The sequence below is a fragment of the Gadus macrocephalus genome, chromosome 5 (assembly GCF_031168955.1).
Source record: "Gadus macrocephalus chromosome 5, ASM3116895v1".
NCBI classification, from domain to species: domain Eukaryota; kingdom Metazoa; phylum Chordata; class Actinopteri; order Gadiformes; family Gadidae; genus Gadus; species Gadus macrocephalus.
The window spans coordinates 17,213,127-17,224,400 of NC_082386.1; the positions used below are offsets into that span (position 1 = coordinate 17,213,127).

Consider the following 11,274-nt stretch of genomic DNA (forward strand, 5'->3'; position numbering starts at 1 on the left):
TTTTAGGATGCTGGGAATTAAATGTAATTTTTACCACGAAATGTAAAATGAAATAACAGGAGGAAGGTTGAAGAGTTCATCTGGAAATGTATGGCGTGTGTGTCTGTTTGTGTGGCATTTGAGTTTCCGTGTGACTGCACATCAGTGTACCTTTATATGTTTATGGGTGTGCATGTCATTGAGTGTGTTGGTGTGTGTGTGCGTGCATACTGGCTGGTCCCTCTGCGATGCTATCTGTTGACTCACAATGCGGTAACCTGACCCTGGAGCAGACCTGGGGACAGCTGCAGACACAAACGGGGACACGCGCTGTCACCTACTGTACACTGTGTTCAGGGGCTCAGGGACAGCACACTGCCCTAGTTCAGCCAATCACAGAGGTCGGCTGTGAGGAGGCTCCCCACCAGAGATGGCGCTGTTCCGTTACTGGTAAATGTCGATGGGCATGATTTCATATTCTGACATTTTGTCGTCTTGTGTTCTATTTTTATAGTTCTGATGATGAACTGGAAGAAGCTGAAGGTAACTACAGCCTTTATTCTGTGTTTTAAAGTAGTGGTTTTTAATTGGACGCAAATCATTATGTATGTGTGTATCTGTGAGTATTGTGCATTAATGACGTGGTCTGGTCTATGTTGCGTCTTAATGGTCTACCTGTGGGTCCCCCCCCAGCAGTGGGTCCCCAGGCTCAGGCTCGGGGAGGACTGCGTGCTCACCCTCCCGGAGGTGGTCCAACGGCAGGTCCGGCTCAGCTCCAGGCCCTCGGAGAACCAGCTGCTGAGGAGCGAGTTCTACTTCGAACAGGTCCGCCTCCTCTTTCAATCTCAACTGAATGACTGTATAACTGCTCGGTGACAGCTTCCTGTGAGGAGCTGACTGCTTCCTGTGAGGTGCCGACTGCTTCCTGTGAGGAACTCAATGCTTCCTGTGAGGAAATTTCCGCTTTCTGTGAGGAGAATACTGCTTCCTGTGAGGAGCTCATGAAGGGTGGAGGTCAAAGACCACAAATACACTTAAAACGTACCGAAATACACATACATCGATAAAAACAGAAAGAGACCTCAAGGTACAAAAACAAGCAGCAAATGTGTACAATAAGAAAATTCCCAAAACGGTTTGTAACGGTTAATCATTTATTATACTGTTATATTAGATGCCATATTATCCATATTGTACCTGGTGGTATAATATGTCTGGTGGTATAATATGTCACCTTAAACCCCCCGTCGGTCATCATCTATGAAAGGGGTAGAACACCGCGCTGCTGTGCCTTCATCATTATCTAGCCCCAACCTCTCCACACCTCCTGCTCCTCCCTCTCCTCCCCCTCCTCCCTCTCCTCCCCCTCCTCCCTCTCCTCCCTCTCCCAGGCCCCCAGCGCCCACCTCTGTGTGGCCATCCTGTCCCTGCACAGCGACCAATCAGAGTGCGGCCAGCAGCTGATTGGCCACTGCCGCGCCCTGTCCCGGAAGCTGAACCACGCGGAGGTGGACGCGGGCCTGCTGACGGACGTCATGAAGCGGCTGCTCTTCAGCGCCAAGCTCATGTTCGTCAAGGACGGCCGCAGCCACGACCTGCCCCTGTGTGACAGGTGAGGGGCATGCTGGGAAATGCGGTTCTTTTCAGCATAAGTATATATAATGCAGAATGTATGTTTTATTATGCTTGATTTATTTATTTATTTGTTGGTAAAGTGGTGTCGAGATGTTCTGATACCATTTCTTTCCTTTCCCACTCCTGAACTTGAGTGTTTATTTACCGATACACTATCAAGCATTGTAGCATCTAATAGCACTTGTTCTTAGAGAAGGGTTCTCTTACGATGACGGCAATGTATAGTTGGTTCACTTACTGTCGACCAAATATTCTTTCAGAAATAGATCGTGTACATTTATATTACATTTATAAGAACAATACATTTGTATTCTTGTAATAAAGTGTCAATGCTGCCATGTTTTTCCGACTTGGTAGCGCGGGCACACGTAGGTCAGAGATGACACGTTTCCCATTCCGTCTTTCCACATCCGACCGCTAATGAACGAAGCGTAACAGCGAACGTGTTTGTGATGTTCTCTGCCTGTGTAGTAAATGAGCTAGGCTTGTGATGGTATCGGATCGGAGCATAGAATTGCAAAAAACTTCCTCATTTCACCGTGAACCCCTCTCTGTCGCTCCCCTCCTCAGCTTCATCAGCAAGGTGGACGTGCTGAAGATTCTGGTGAGGGCCAACTACCGGCCCATCCCCTCCCTGGAGGACCTCCTGGAGACCCCCGCCGTCACCCGCCTCAGGAACCAGCTCCTGGAGGCCGAGCACTACCAGCTGGCCGTGGAGGTGGGTCCCGGACTCTTGTCGTCGCCACCATCACCCCCCCCCCCCCCCCCCCCCCCCACCACTACCACCGGCAGCTCCGGTCTGAACCCATGTCCCTCCTCCACCACCAGGTGTCCACCAAGAGCGGTCTGGACCCCAGCGGGGTGTGGCACGCCTGGGGCATGGCCTTCCTGAAGGCGGGCCGGCTGTCGGCCGCCCGCGAGCGCTTCTCCCGGGTCCTGAAGCCGCCTCTGGACCGGAACCAGCTCAGCCCGGGGCCCCCACTGCTGCAGGAGATCGTCCAGCAGCTGGAAACCACGCTGAGGCCCCGCCCCTCCATGGTAAGACCCCGCCCCTCCACGATTTGGCCACACCCCTCCATGCAAAGGCCACGCCCCCCCCCACTGTAAGGACAAATGTTCACTCGCAGAGTCGAGGTCTAATTATGGTTCCACGTCGACGCCACGCAAGGGGGTTAACGGACCCGGGAGTTAACGGACCCGGGAGTTAACGGACCCGGGAGTTAACGGACCCGGGAGTTAACGGACCCGGGGGTTAACGGACCCGGGGGTTAACGGACCCATTACATGCTTGCGGACCCTCCTTGCGTCCATCGGAGGGGCCCGACGTGCACCCCCCAAAAATGTTAACTCTGCGTCGAGGTGACGCACCCAAAAGGGCTGCGATTGGTCGGCTCACTAAAACCTGACACTGAGCCAAAACAGGTTTGCGACCGCGTCGAAGCGTGTGCGTGGCCCTTGCGCGGCGTCGACGTGGGACCATACCTGAGCATTCATACCTTGGCTTGAATGTGTTTGTGTCCTCCGGCACATCCCCGTTGTCAGGGTTCAGGTTACTGGGCTGAAACCGACCGGTGTTCGGTCTGTCTTTCGATGGCTGACGCCTTCATTGTTTATTCTATAATCCCACAGAATTCAAGCTCTTTGAACGGCCACCATGCTTAGAATAGTGCTCTGTAAAGTATCGCCCCTTTGACATCCATATCGTCGGCCGTTATCCTCTTCGGCGTGGTGCTGATTCCCTCTAGATAGCGGGCGTCTGCGGGGGCGGGCGGGGGGAGAGGAGTTATGTGTGAGGGCGCTCAGGGCTTCGCCCGGGGTGGGTAAGACAGACGCTCCAGTCTTCAAGGGCCCTCCCTTCTGTCAGGCGCTCTCTTGTGGCTCTTGTGGCTCTCTAGGAACACGCCAGGCCTGGGGCGTAGAACACAGGCTGACAGACCTGAAGGAGCCCCACAACGTGTCACACACACACACGCGCACACACACACACACACACGCACACGCACACGCACACACACACCCCCAGCCATCTGGGTCAGAGCCTGCTCGCTAAGGGCAGAGATGGCAGCTCGGGGGACGAGGCCCATGTGGTCGGCTGCAGTATGAAAGATCAAACGTTTGGTTTGGATCGTAATAGGTATATGAATGATCTGTCTGACGAGGTAAGTTTTCTTTTGTATCGTGCCCTTCGAACACAAAAAAACAAAATAATACAATCATACGCAATATATAAATTAAATGCATCAAGTTATCAATAGTACAGAATGGAATATCAAGTAACATAACATTTAGGTACATTTTATTTTCATGATCTTTCGTGAAAGTTTCCCAGCCAAGAGGAAACAAAATAAAAGAATAAAAAAAACAGCTATTGTTATATCTAATATAAAAATAGATTCAACAAAAATGGAGATAAAGGTGTGAAGGTAAAGCAAAAAAAATGACTAGACTATTGTTTAGTGTCTCTCATGTTGGGGGCGGGGCTCTGTGGGGCCCCTTGCAGTCGGTTGCCCCCGGTGCTCCAATGTCTCCGGCCGCCCCTGGCTCCGTGAGACTGATGGTGTCCGTGTTGTTCCATAAGGAACCTTTAGACATTCAGTCCCTGCAAGTGAGGCCGTACACAAGTTATGTAACGAGGAAATTCCTCTGACAACCGGCAGGTCGTTCAACGGTGTAGAGACACATGTGTGCACAAGTCTGTGCGTGCCTGCATGCTTAAATGTAGGTATGTGTGTGCGTGCGTGCATAGATGTGTGTGTATCTACATGTGTGTGTGAGTGCCTGCGTGCTTAATGCTAGGCATTTGTGTACGTACAAATGTGTGTGTATATCTACATGTGTGTCTACGTTCATACGAATGGGTGTGTGTACGTACATGGGCGCGTGTGTGTGCGCGTGCGTGCCTGCATGCTTGACTCTAGGTTTGTGTGTCGACATCAATGTATGTGCTGCGCACATGTGTATCTACATCTGCGCACGTGCGTGTCTCCAAGTGCATTTGCGTATGTGTGTGTGTTTACGTGCGTGCCGTTTACCTGTGTGCCTGTGTTTACCTGCGTGCCGTTTACCTGTCTCCGTGCGCGTGCCTCCCTCAGCCGTTCAGCGAGGACATCCTGGCGTCGCTACGGGAGCTGGAGGAGGTCCTGTCGGACCCGGGCGCGGCGGAGCGCCCGGACCCCCCCGCCCCGGACCCGCGGCTCCACCAGGAGGCGCTGCACTACCTGACCTCCTACGGGACGCACCTGGCGCTGGTCTGCTTCTACATGCGCCACGACCGCATGAGGGACGCCCTGAGTCACCTGCTCAGCAAGGTGGGCGGCCCGAGGGGCGGAGCTAGCTCTGCACCCCCCCCCCCCCCAACACGGGGGGGGAACAACCTGTCGGGATGTGACGCGTTTCAATGCCCTGTCGAGAGCCGTTAGCACGCTAGCAAGCTACTGAGCACACCCAAAAAACAAGCTAGTTCGCTACAAGCTAATAAGGCAACAAGCTAATAAGCGCACATGAAAACAAGCGAGTACGCTATAGGCTAACAAGGTAATATGTGCACATGAAAACAAGCTAGTACGCTGTAAGCTAACAAGCGCAAATGAAAACAAGTTAATCTATGACCGGACTTCTAGTTGAACTCTGACAGACTTCTAGCTTAACTCTGATGGACTTCTAGTTGATCTCTGCTAGTTAAACTCTGACAGACTTCTAGTTGAACCCTGACAGACTTCTAGTTTAACTCTGATGGACTTCTATTTAAACTCTGCTAGTTAAACTTTGACAGGACTTCTAGTTGAACTCTGACAACTTCTAGTTGAACCCTGACAGACTTCTAGTTACCTCTGATAGACTTTTAGTTGATCTCTGCTAGTTAAACTCTGACTGGACTTCTAGTTAAACATCTGACTGGACTTCTAGTTGAACTCTGATAGACTTTTAGTTGATCTCTGCTAGTTAAACTCTGACTGGACTTCTAGTTAAACATCTGACTGGACTTCTAGTTGAACTCTGATAGACTTCTAGTTGACCTCTGCTAGTTAAACTCTGACTGGACTTCTAGTTGAACTCGGTCAGGAGGACTCCTAGTTGAACTCGGTCAGGACTCCTAGTTGAACTCGGTCAGGACTCCTAGTTGAACTCGGTCAGGACTCCTAGTTGAACTCGGTCAGGAGGACTCCTAGTTGAACTCGGTCAGGACTCCTAGTTGAACTCGGTCAGGAGGACTCCTAGTTGAACTCGGTCAGGAGGACTCCTAGTTGAACTCGGTCAGGACTCCTAGTTGAACTCGGTCAGGAGGACTCCTAGTTGAACTCGGTCAGGACTCCTAGTTGAACTCGGTCAGGACTCCTAGTTGAACTCGGTCAGGACTCCTAGTTGAACTCGGTCAGGACTCCTAGTTGAACTCGGTCAGGACTCCTAGTTGAACTCGGTCAGGACTCCTAGTTGAACTCGGTCAGGAGGACTCCTAGTTGAACTCGGTCAGGACTCCTAGTTGAACTCGGTCAGGACTCCTAGTTGAACTCGGTCAGGAGGACTCCTAGTTGAACTCTGATGAACCCGGTCCTCCAGGAGTGTCCCGACGAGGTGTTCCTGGACGGGGTCCTGCAGCCCAGCCTGGAGCGGGGGGCCCTGGCCGCGCTGCAGGGCCTGCTGGAGAGCCTGGACCCGGGGCTGGAGCGCTGCAGCCGCTACCTCATCGCCTCCTGCCAGCTGCTGCAGCGGAGGCGCCACTTCCACACGCTGTACCAGCTGCAGAAGTTCATGACAGTGAGACGCCCCCCGCAGGGCCTTCTGGGGGGGCTGCCTGGGGGGGCTGCCTGGGTGTGGAGGGGTCAGAGAGCTGAGAGGGGGGGGGGGGGAACGCAGGATGGGGATTTCATTTGTGTCATTTTTGCATGTATCAAAACATAGTTAATCGTTTACTTATGAATATTGAGATCGAACGGTTCTAGTCTGATCTACTTAGTTGATTTTGAGTGATCGAAATGGGTTGATGAGCAGTAAGAAATGTGGTGGTGAATGGTGTGAATGGTGTTCACTTGAATAAGTACATTTTCCTGTGTCTTCATCTGTATTCTCACCTGTATTTACCTGTCCTCGCCTGTTTCCTCACCTCTCTCCCCACCTGTCTCCTCACCTGTCTCCTCACTCTTCTCCTCACTCTTCTCCCCACCTGTCTCCCCCGTCTCCTCACCCATCTCCCCACCTGTCTCCCCACCTGTCTCCTCACCTGTCTCCTCACCTGTCTCCTCACTCTTCTCCCCACCTGTCTCCCCACCTGTCTCCTCACCTGTCTCCTCACCTGTCTCCTCACCTGTCTCCTCACCTGTCTCCTCACCTGTCTCCTCACTCTTCTCCCCACCTGTCTCCTCACCTGTCTCCTCACCTGTCTCCTCACCTGTCTCCTCACTCTTCTCCCCACCTGTCTCCCCACCTGTCTCCTCACCCGTCTCCTCACCTGTGCCCTAGGATCACGTGCGGGCCGCCATGACCTGCATCCGGTTCTTCTCCCACGGGGCCCAGTCCTACACTCAGCTGGGGGAGCAGCAGGTAGGTCTGCCTCCACCCGGGGTATGAGAGCACAGCTAGGGTCCTGTAGGGTCACAGCCAACGAGGGGGGGTGTGACTCTATCGACCGAGTGCCACCAGTGCAGGTTTTCAATCGTACAGTTTTGGCCCCGTTCACACGAAGCCGATTTCATGGCGAAACCGCAAAGGTCTTGTACGGTTCGGCCTTCCGTACACACGAAGCCGGCGAATCCGCTGACTATGTTTATAAAATATAAACTATATATTGGGACGCGGTTGGATCTCCCACACGTTAACCGTTACCAATAGGTCGGCCCATCGGGTAGAGCACGTACCATTAAAGACTTTACTGGAGCGACCCGGGTTTGATTCCTGCCTCTGGTCCTTTGCTGCATGTCCTCTCTCTCCCATACCTTCCTGTCTATCTCACGCTCTATCATAAAGCATAAAATGCAAATATAAATCGTAAAAAAAACAAAAAAACATTATCAACGGGCGAAAAGGCAGCGGCCAACATTTTGCCAGGGGCCCGTTTGTACGTCTGCATCCACTGCTGTGACGCTGACCTTTGACCCCCCCTGACCCCGCTCAGCGCTGGCTGGTCCGGGCCAAGGAGCACCTGAGGACGTACCTGCAGGAGCAGCAGGGCCGGGGGTCAGTGGCCCGGAGGAGGTCCCCGGTCTCCTCCTTCAGGAAGCCCATGTCCTCCAGCGACGTGTCCAGGTCAGAGCGTCCTCCCCTCCCCCCTCCTCCCCTCCCCTCACCACGCCACACAGCCACGGCGGTGCTAAAGCCGTGCTAAGCTACGCTGTGCTGTTAAGCTACACGGTACCGTCGCTACACCCGGTCTGGTGTTGTCGCCAGGGTGATGTGTTCAGCATGTGACTCCGTGCGTGTTCTCCGTACACATAACCCCGGCGGTGTTTATGCCATGCTATTCGGTGCTATTTCATGCTATGCTATTCCGTATTCCTACGCTATTCTATACCTGATCTGTTGTTGTCTGTCACCACTGGGATGCAGTCCTCATGTGATTCTGTGGGTGTTCTCCAGACGCAGGAGCTCTGCAGTGTTAAAGCCATGTCATGCTATGCTATGCTATGCTATGCTATGCTATGCTATGCTATGCTATGCTATGCTGTGCTATGCTGTTAAGATCCCCAGGGCTAGGTGTCGTGTTCCTAACGTGACTCTGTGTCCTCCATGAACTTGAGCTCTGCAGTGTTAAAGCCATGCCATGTCATGTCATGCTATGCTGTGCTATGCTATGCTAAGCTAAGCTATGCTGTTAAGCATGGACTAGGTGTCGTGTTCCTAACGTTACTCTGTGTCCTCTATGAACTTGAGCTCTGCAGTGTTAAAGCCATGCCATGCCATGTCATGCTATGCTATGCTATGCTATGCTATGCTATGCGGTCGAGCTCCCCGGGACCAGGTGTTCCTAACGTGACTCTGTGTCCTCCATGAACATGAGCTCTGCAGTGTTAGAGCCATGCTATGCTATGCTATGCTATGCTATGCTATGCTGCTGAGCTCCCCGGGACCAGGTGTTCCTAACGTGGCTCTGTGTCCCCCAGGCACATGAGCACCGTGGAGCTGCAGCTGGAGGTGACCCGCTTCCTCCACCGCTGCGAGGCCGCCGCCTCCAAGGCCGCCGCCCACTCCCCCGTCCCCACGGCGACGGGCTCCCCCAGCGCCCCCCCCACCCTGTTCGGGGGCACCCGGATGAAGGCGGAGGTGGCCTGCAGGGTGAGCCCCTCACCATGACGACTGACCGGGGGCTTCTGAGAGCCTTCTCAGTAACGGTTCAGTGTTACCGTTAACATTTCACATCTGGTCACTGAGTGGCTGCTTTAATCCAGAGGGACCTAAGTGGGGTTTATTTATGAATTTCTAATGAAAGTGAATATATTTCTTAAATGAGTACTTCTACACCATGTGTGTGTGTGTGTGTGTGTGTGTGTGTGTGTGTGTGTGTGTGTGTGTGTGTGTGTGTGTTTCATCATTGTGGGCTGTGACTCACCTGCTGAGTGTTTCCAGGTGATGCTGGGCGGTAAGAACATTGAGGAGGGCTTTGGCATCGTCTACAGAATCATCCAGGTACCAATTAAACATTTATGATGATCAATGAAACAGCCAATAAAACATCAATGAAACAACCAATTAACCATCAATGAAAAAAAAAAATGAACCATCAAGGAATCAAACTTTCCCCCTTCCTCCCTCCTTCTTTCCTCCCTCCCTTCCCCCCTTCCTCCTTTCTTACTCCCTCCCCCTCCCTCCCTTCCTTCCTCCCTCCCTTCCTCCCTCCCTTCCTCCCTTCCTTCCTCCCTCCTTTCACCCCTTCCTCCCTTCCTCCCTCCTTTCACCCCTTCCTCCCTTCCTTCCTCTCTTCCTCCCTCCCTCCCTGCCTCCCTCCCTCCCTCCCTCCCTCCCTCCCTCCCCGTCCCTCCAGGACTTCCAGCTGGACGCCCAGGCGGTGTACGTGCGTGCGGGCCAGCGGCTGGCGCGGCAGCGGCAGTACGCGGCCATCCGACAGCTGCTGAAGTGTGTGGGCGAGTCGGGGACGGCCACCAAGAACGACGGCGACGCCATCGTCCTCAGCTGCCTGTCGGTGGCCGAGAAGCCCCCCGCCGACGTGAGTGGCCCGGCCTTTACCAGGGGACACGTGAATAGGGAGAAGCACCCCCCCCCCCATCCCGGCCCCATTACAGCCCCCCATCATGTGTTCACTGCCCCATTACAGCCCCCCATCATGTGTTCACTGCCCCATTACAGCCCCCCATCATGTGTTCACTGCCCCATTACAGCCCCCCATCATGTGTTCACTGCCCCATTACAGCCCCCCATCATGTGTTCACTGCCCCATTATGGCCCCCCATCATGTGTTCACTGCCCCATTATGGCCCCCCATCATGTGTTCACTGCCCCATTATGGCCCCCCATCATGTGTTCACTGCCCCATTATGGCCCCCCATCATGTGTTCACTGCCCCATTACAGCCCCCCATCATGTGTTCACTGCCCCATTATGGCCCCCCATCACGTGATCACTGCCCGGATCACTGCCCGGATCACTGCCCGGATCACTGCCCGGATCACCACAGATATCCAGAGCAGGAAACGGGCATGGTGTTTTGTTTTGTTTTTGAGAACCGGAGGCTAGTAGTCTTGCTTGCCTCCGGTTCTCAAAATCAAAGCAAAACCCCTCCCATTTCCTGCTCGACCAGTCAGCAGGAAACGGGCGTGGTGTTTTGTTTTTCAGAACCGGAGGGCGAGACCAATGAAACGCAAACGCTGTGTTGTCAGTTGCTCGCGATTTCCCAATCGCTTGTCAGCAGTGCAGATTTGGAAACGTCTGTTTCACATGGATGGAATAGCCGACCCTGTCATCGCTATTCCGGGTTCAGAAACTCGTTATTGCCCCGTTGTCGTGAACGGAAAATACGGGAAATTACGCTTCCAGTTCCCCGACCCGGTTTGCGATGGCCACTTGGTGACGAAGGCCGATCAAACAGACCGTAGACATAAGTGACCTGTAACCTTTGAACTTTTGGTCTGACAATAAACTGGTCTTTTTCTATTTCCAGGCCAAGGAGTTGGAAGTTCTCATCTCTGAAATCAAGAGCCCGGAGAACAAGGTAAGACTTTATTCAGATCACGTCAGGGATGAAAACTGAGACCTTGTGACATAATTAGATTGAAACCGTTTCAGTCATAGTCCGATTCCGAGAAATTCTCATTCCCTTCATTTTCTACGGCTTCTAACATTATGCAGTCAGTCACAGATAACTCTGTTTGATGTATCCAGAAGGCCCATATTCTATCCGTTTTATCGAAGAAGAACGAAGAAAAGCTTGGTTTGTTTCAACGATGGCTGGTCACAAATGTTCCTGAAAAACCTCAGAATCAACATTATGTAGCGCGGACGTACCGCGAAGAAACAGCAGCACAGTGCGGCTAATTTTTTCACTTCCTGTCCTCCTGGAGGGAGGCCTTGGTCAGACTGTCCTCATGATGCAGGGAAACACAGCTCAGTACCCGGACGCCCCCTCACCCCCTACAAAGGACCCGGTGGGTCTCTGGCGAGGTTTGGCCCCCTCACCCTCTACAGAGGCCACGGTGGGTCTCTGGGACCAGGTCT

At 53.1% G+C, this 11,274-nt stretch overlaps 1 protein-coding gene across 1 annotated transcript in view; it reads left to right on the plus strand.

Annotated features, from left to right (window-relative positions):
* zfyve26 (zinc finger, FYVE domain containing 26) overlaps window positions 1–11,274 on the plus strand; it is a 35,612-nt gene that overhangs the window by 21,830 nt on the left and 2,508 nt on the right. Inside the window, exons 26-37 of the mRNA XM_060052709.1 lie at window positions 466–804; window positions 1,371–1,591; window positions 2,185–2,332; window positions 2,443–2,652; window positions 4,707–4,922; window positions 6,172–6,369; window positions 7,072–7,152; window positions 7,724–7,854; window positions 8,709–8,880; window positions 9,172–9,231; window positions 9,587–9,769; window positions 10,721–10,771. Coding sequence (XP_059908692.1) covers window positions 466–804; window positions 1,371–1,591; window positions 2,185–2,332; window positions 2,443–2,652; window positions 4,707–4,922; window positions 6,172–6,369; window positions 7,072–7,152; window positions 7,724–7,854; window positions 8,709–8,880; window positions 9,172–9,231; window positions 9,587–9,769; window positions 10,721–10,771 — 2,010 coding nt within the window. The remainder of the gene's footprint in view (window positions 1–465; window positions 805–1,370; window positions 1,592–2,184; window positions 2,333–2,442; window positions 2,653–4,706; window positions 4,923–6,171; window positions 6,370–7,071; window positions 7,153–7,723; window positions 7,855–8,708; window positions 8,881–9,171; window positions 9,232–9,586; window positions 9,770–10,720; window positions 10,772–11,274) is intronic.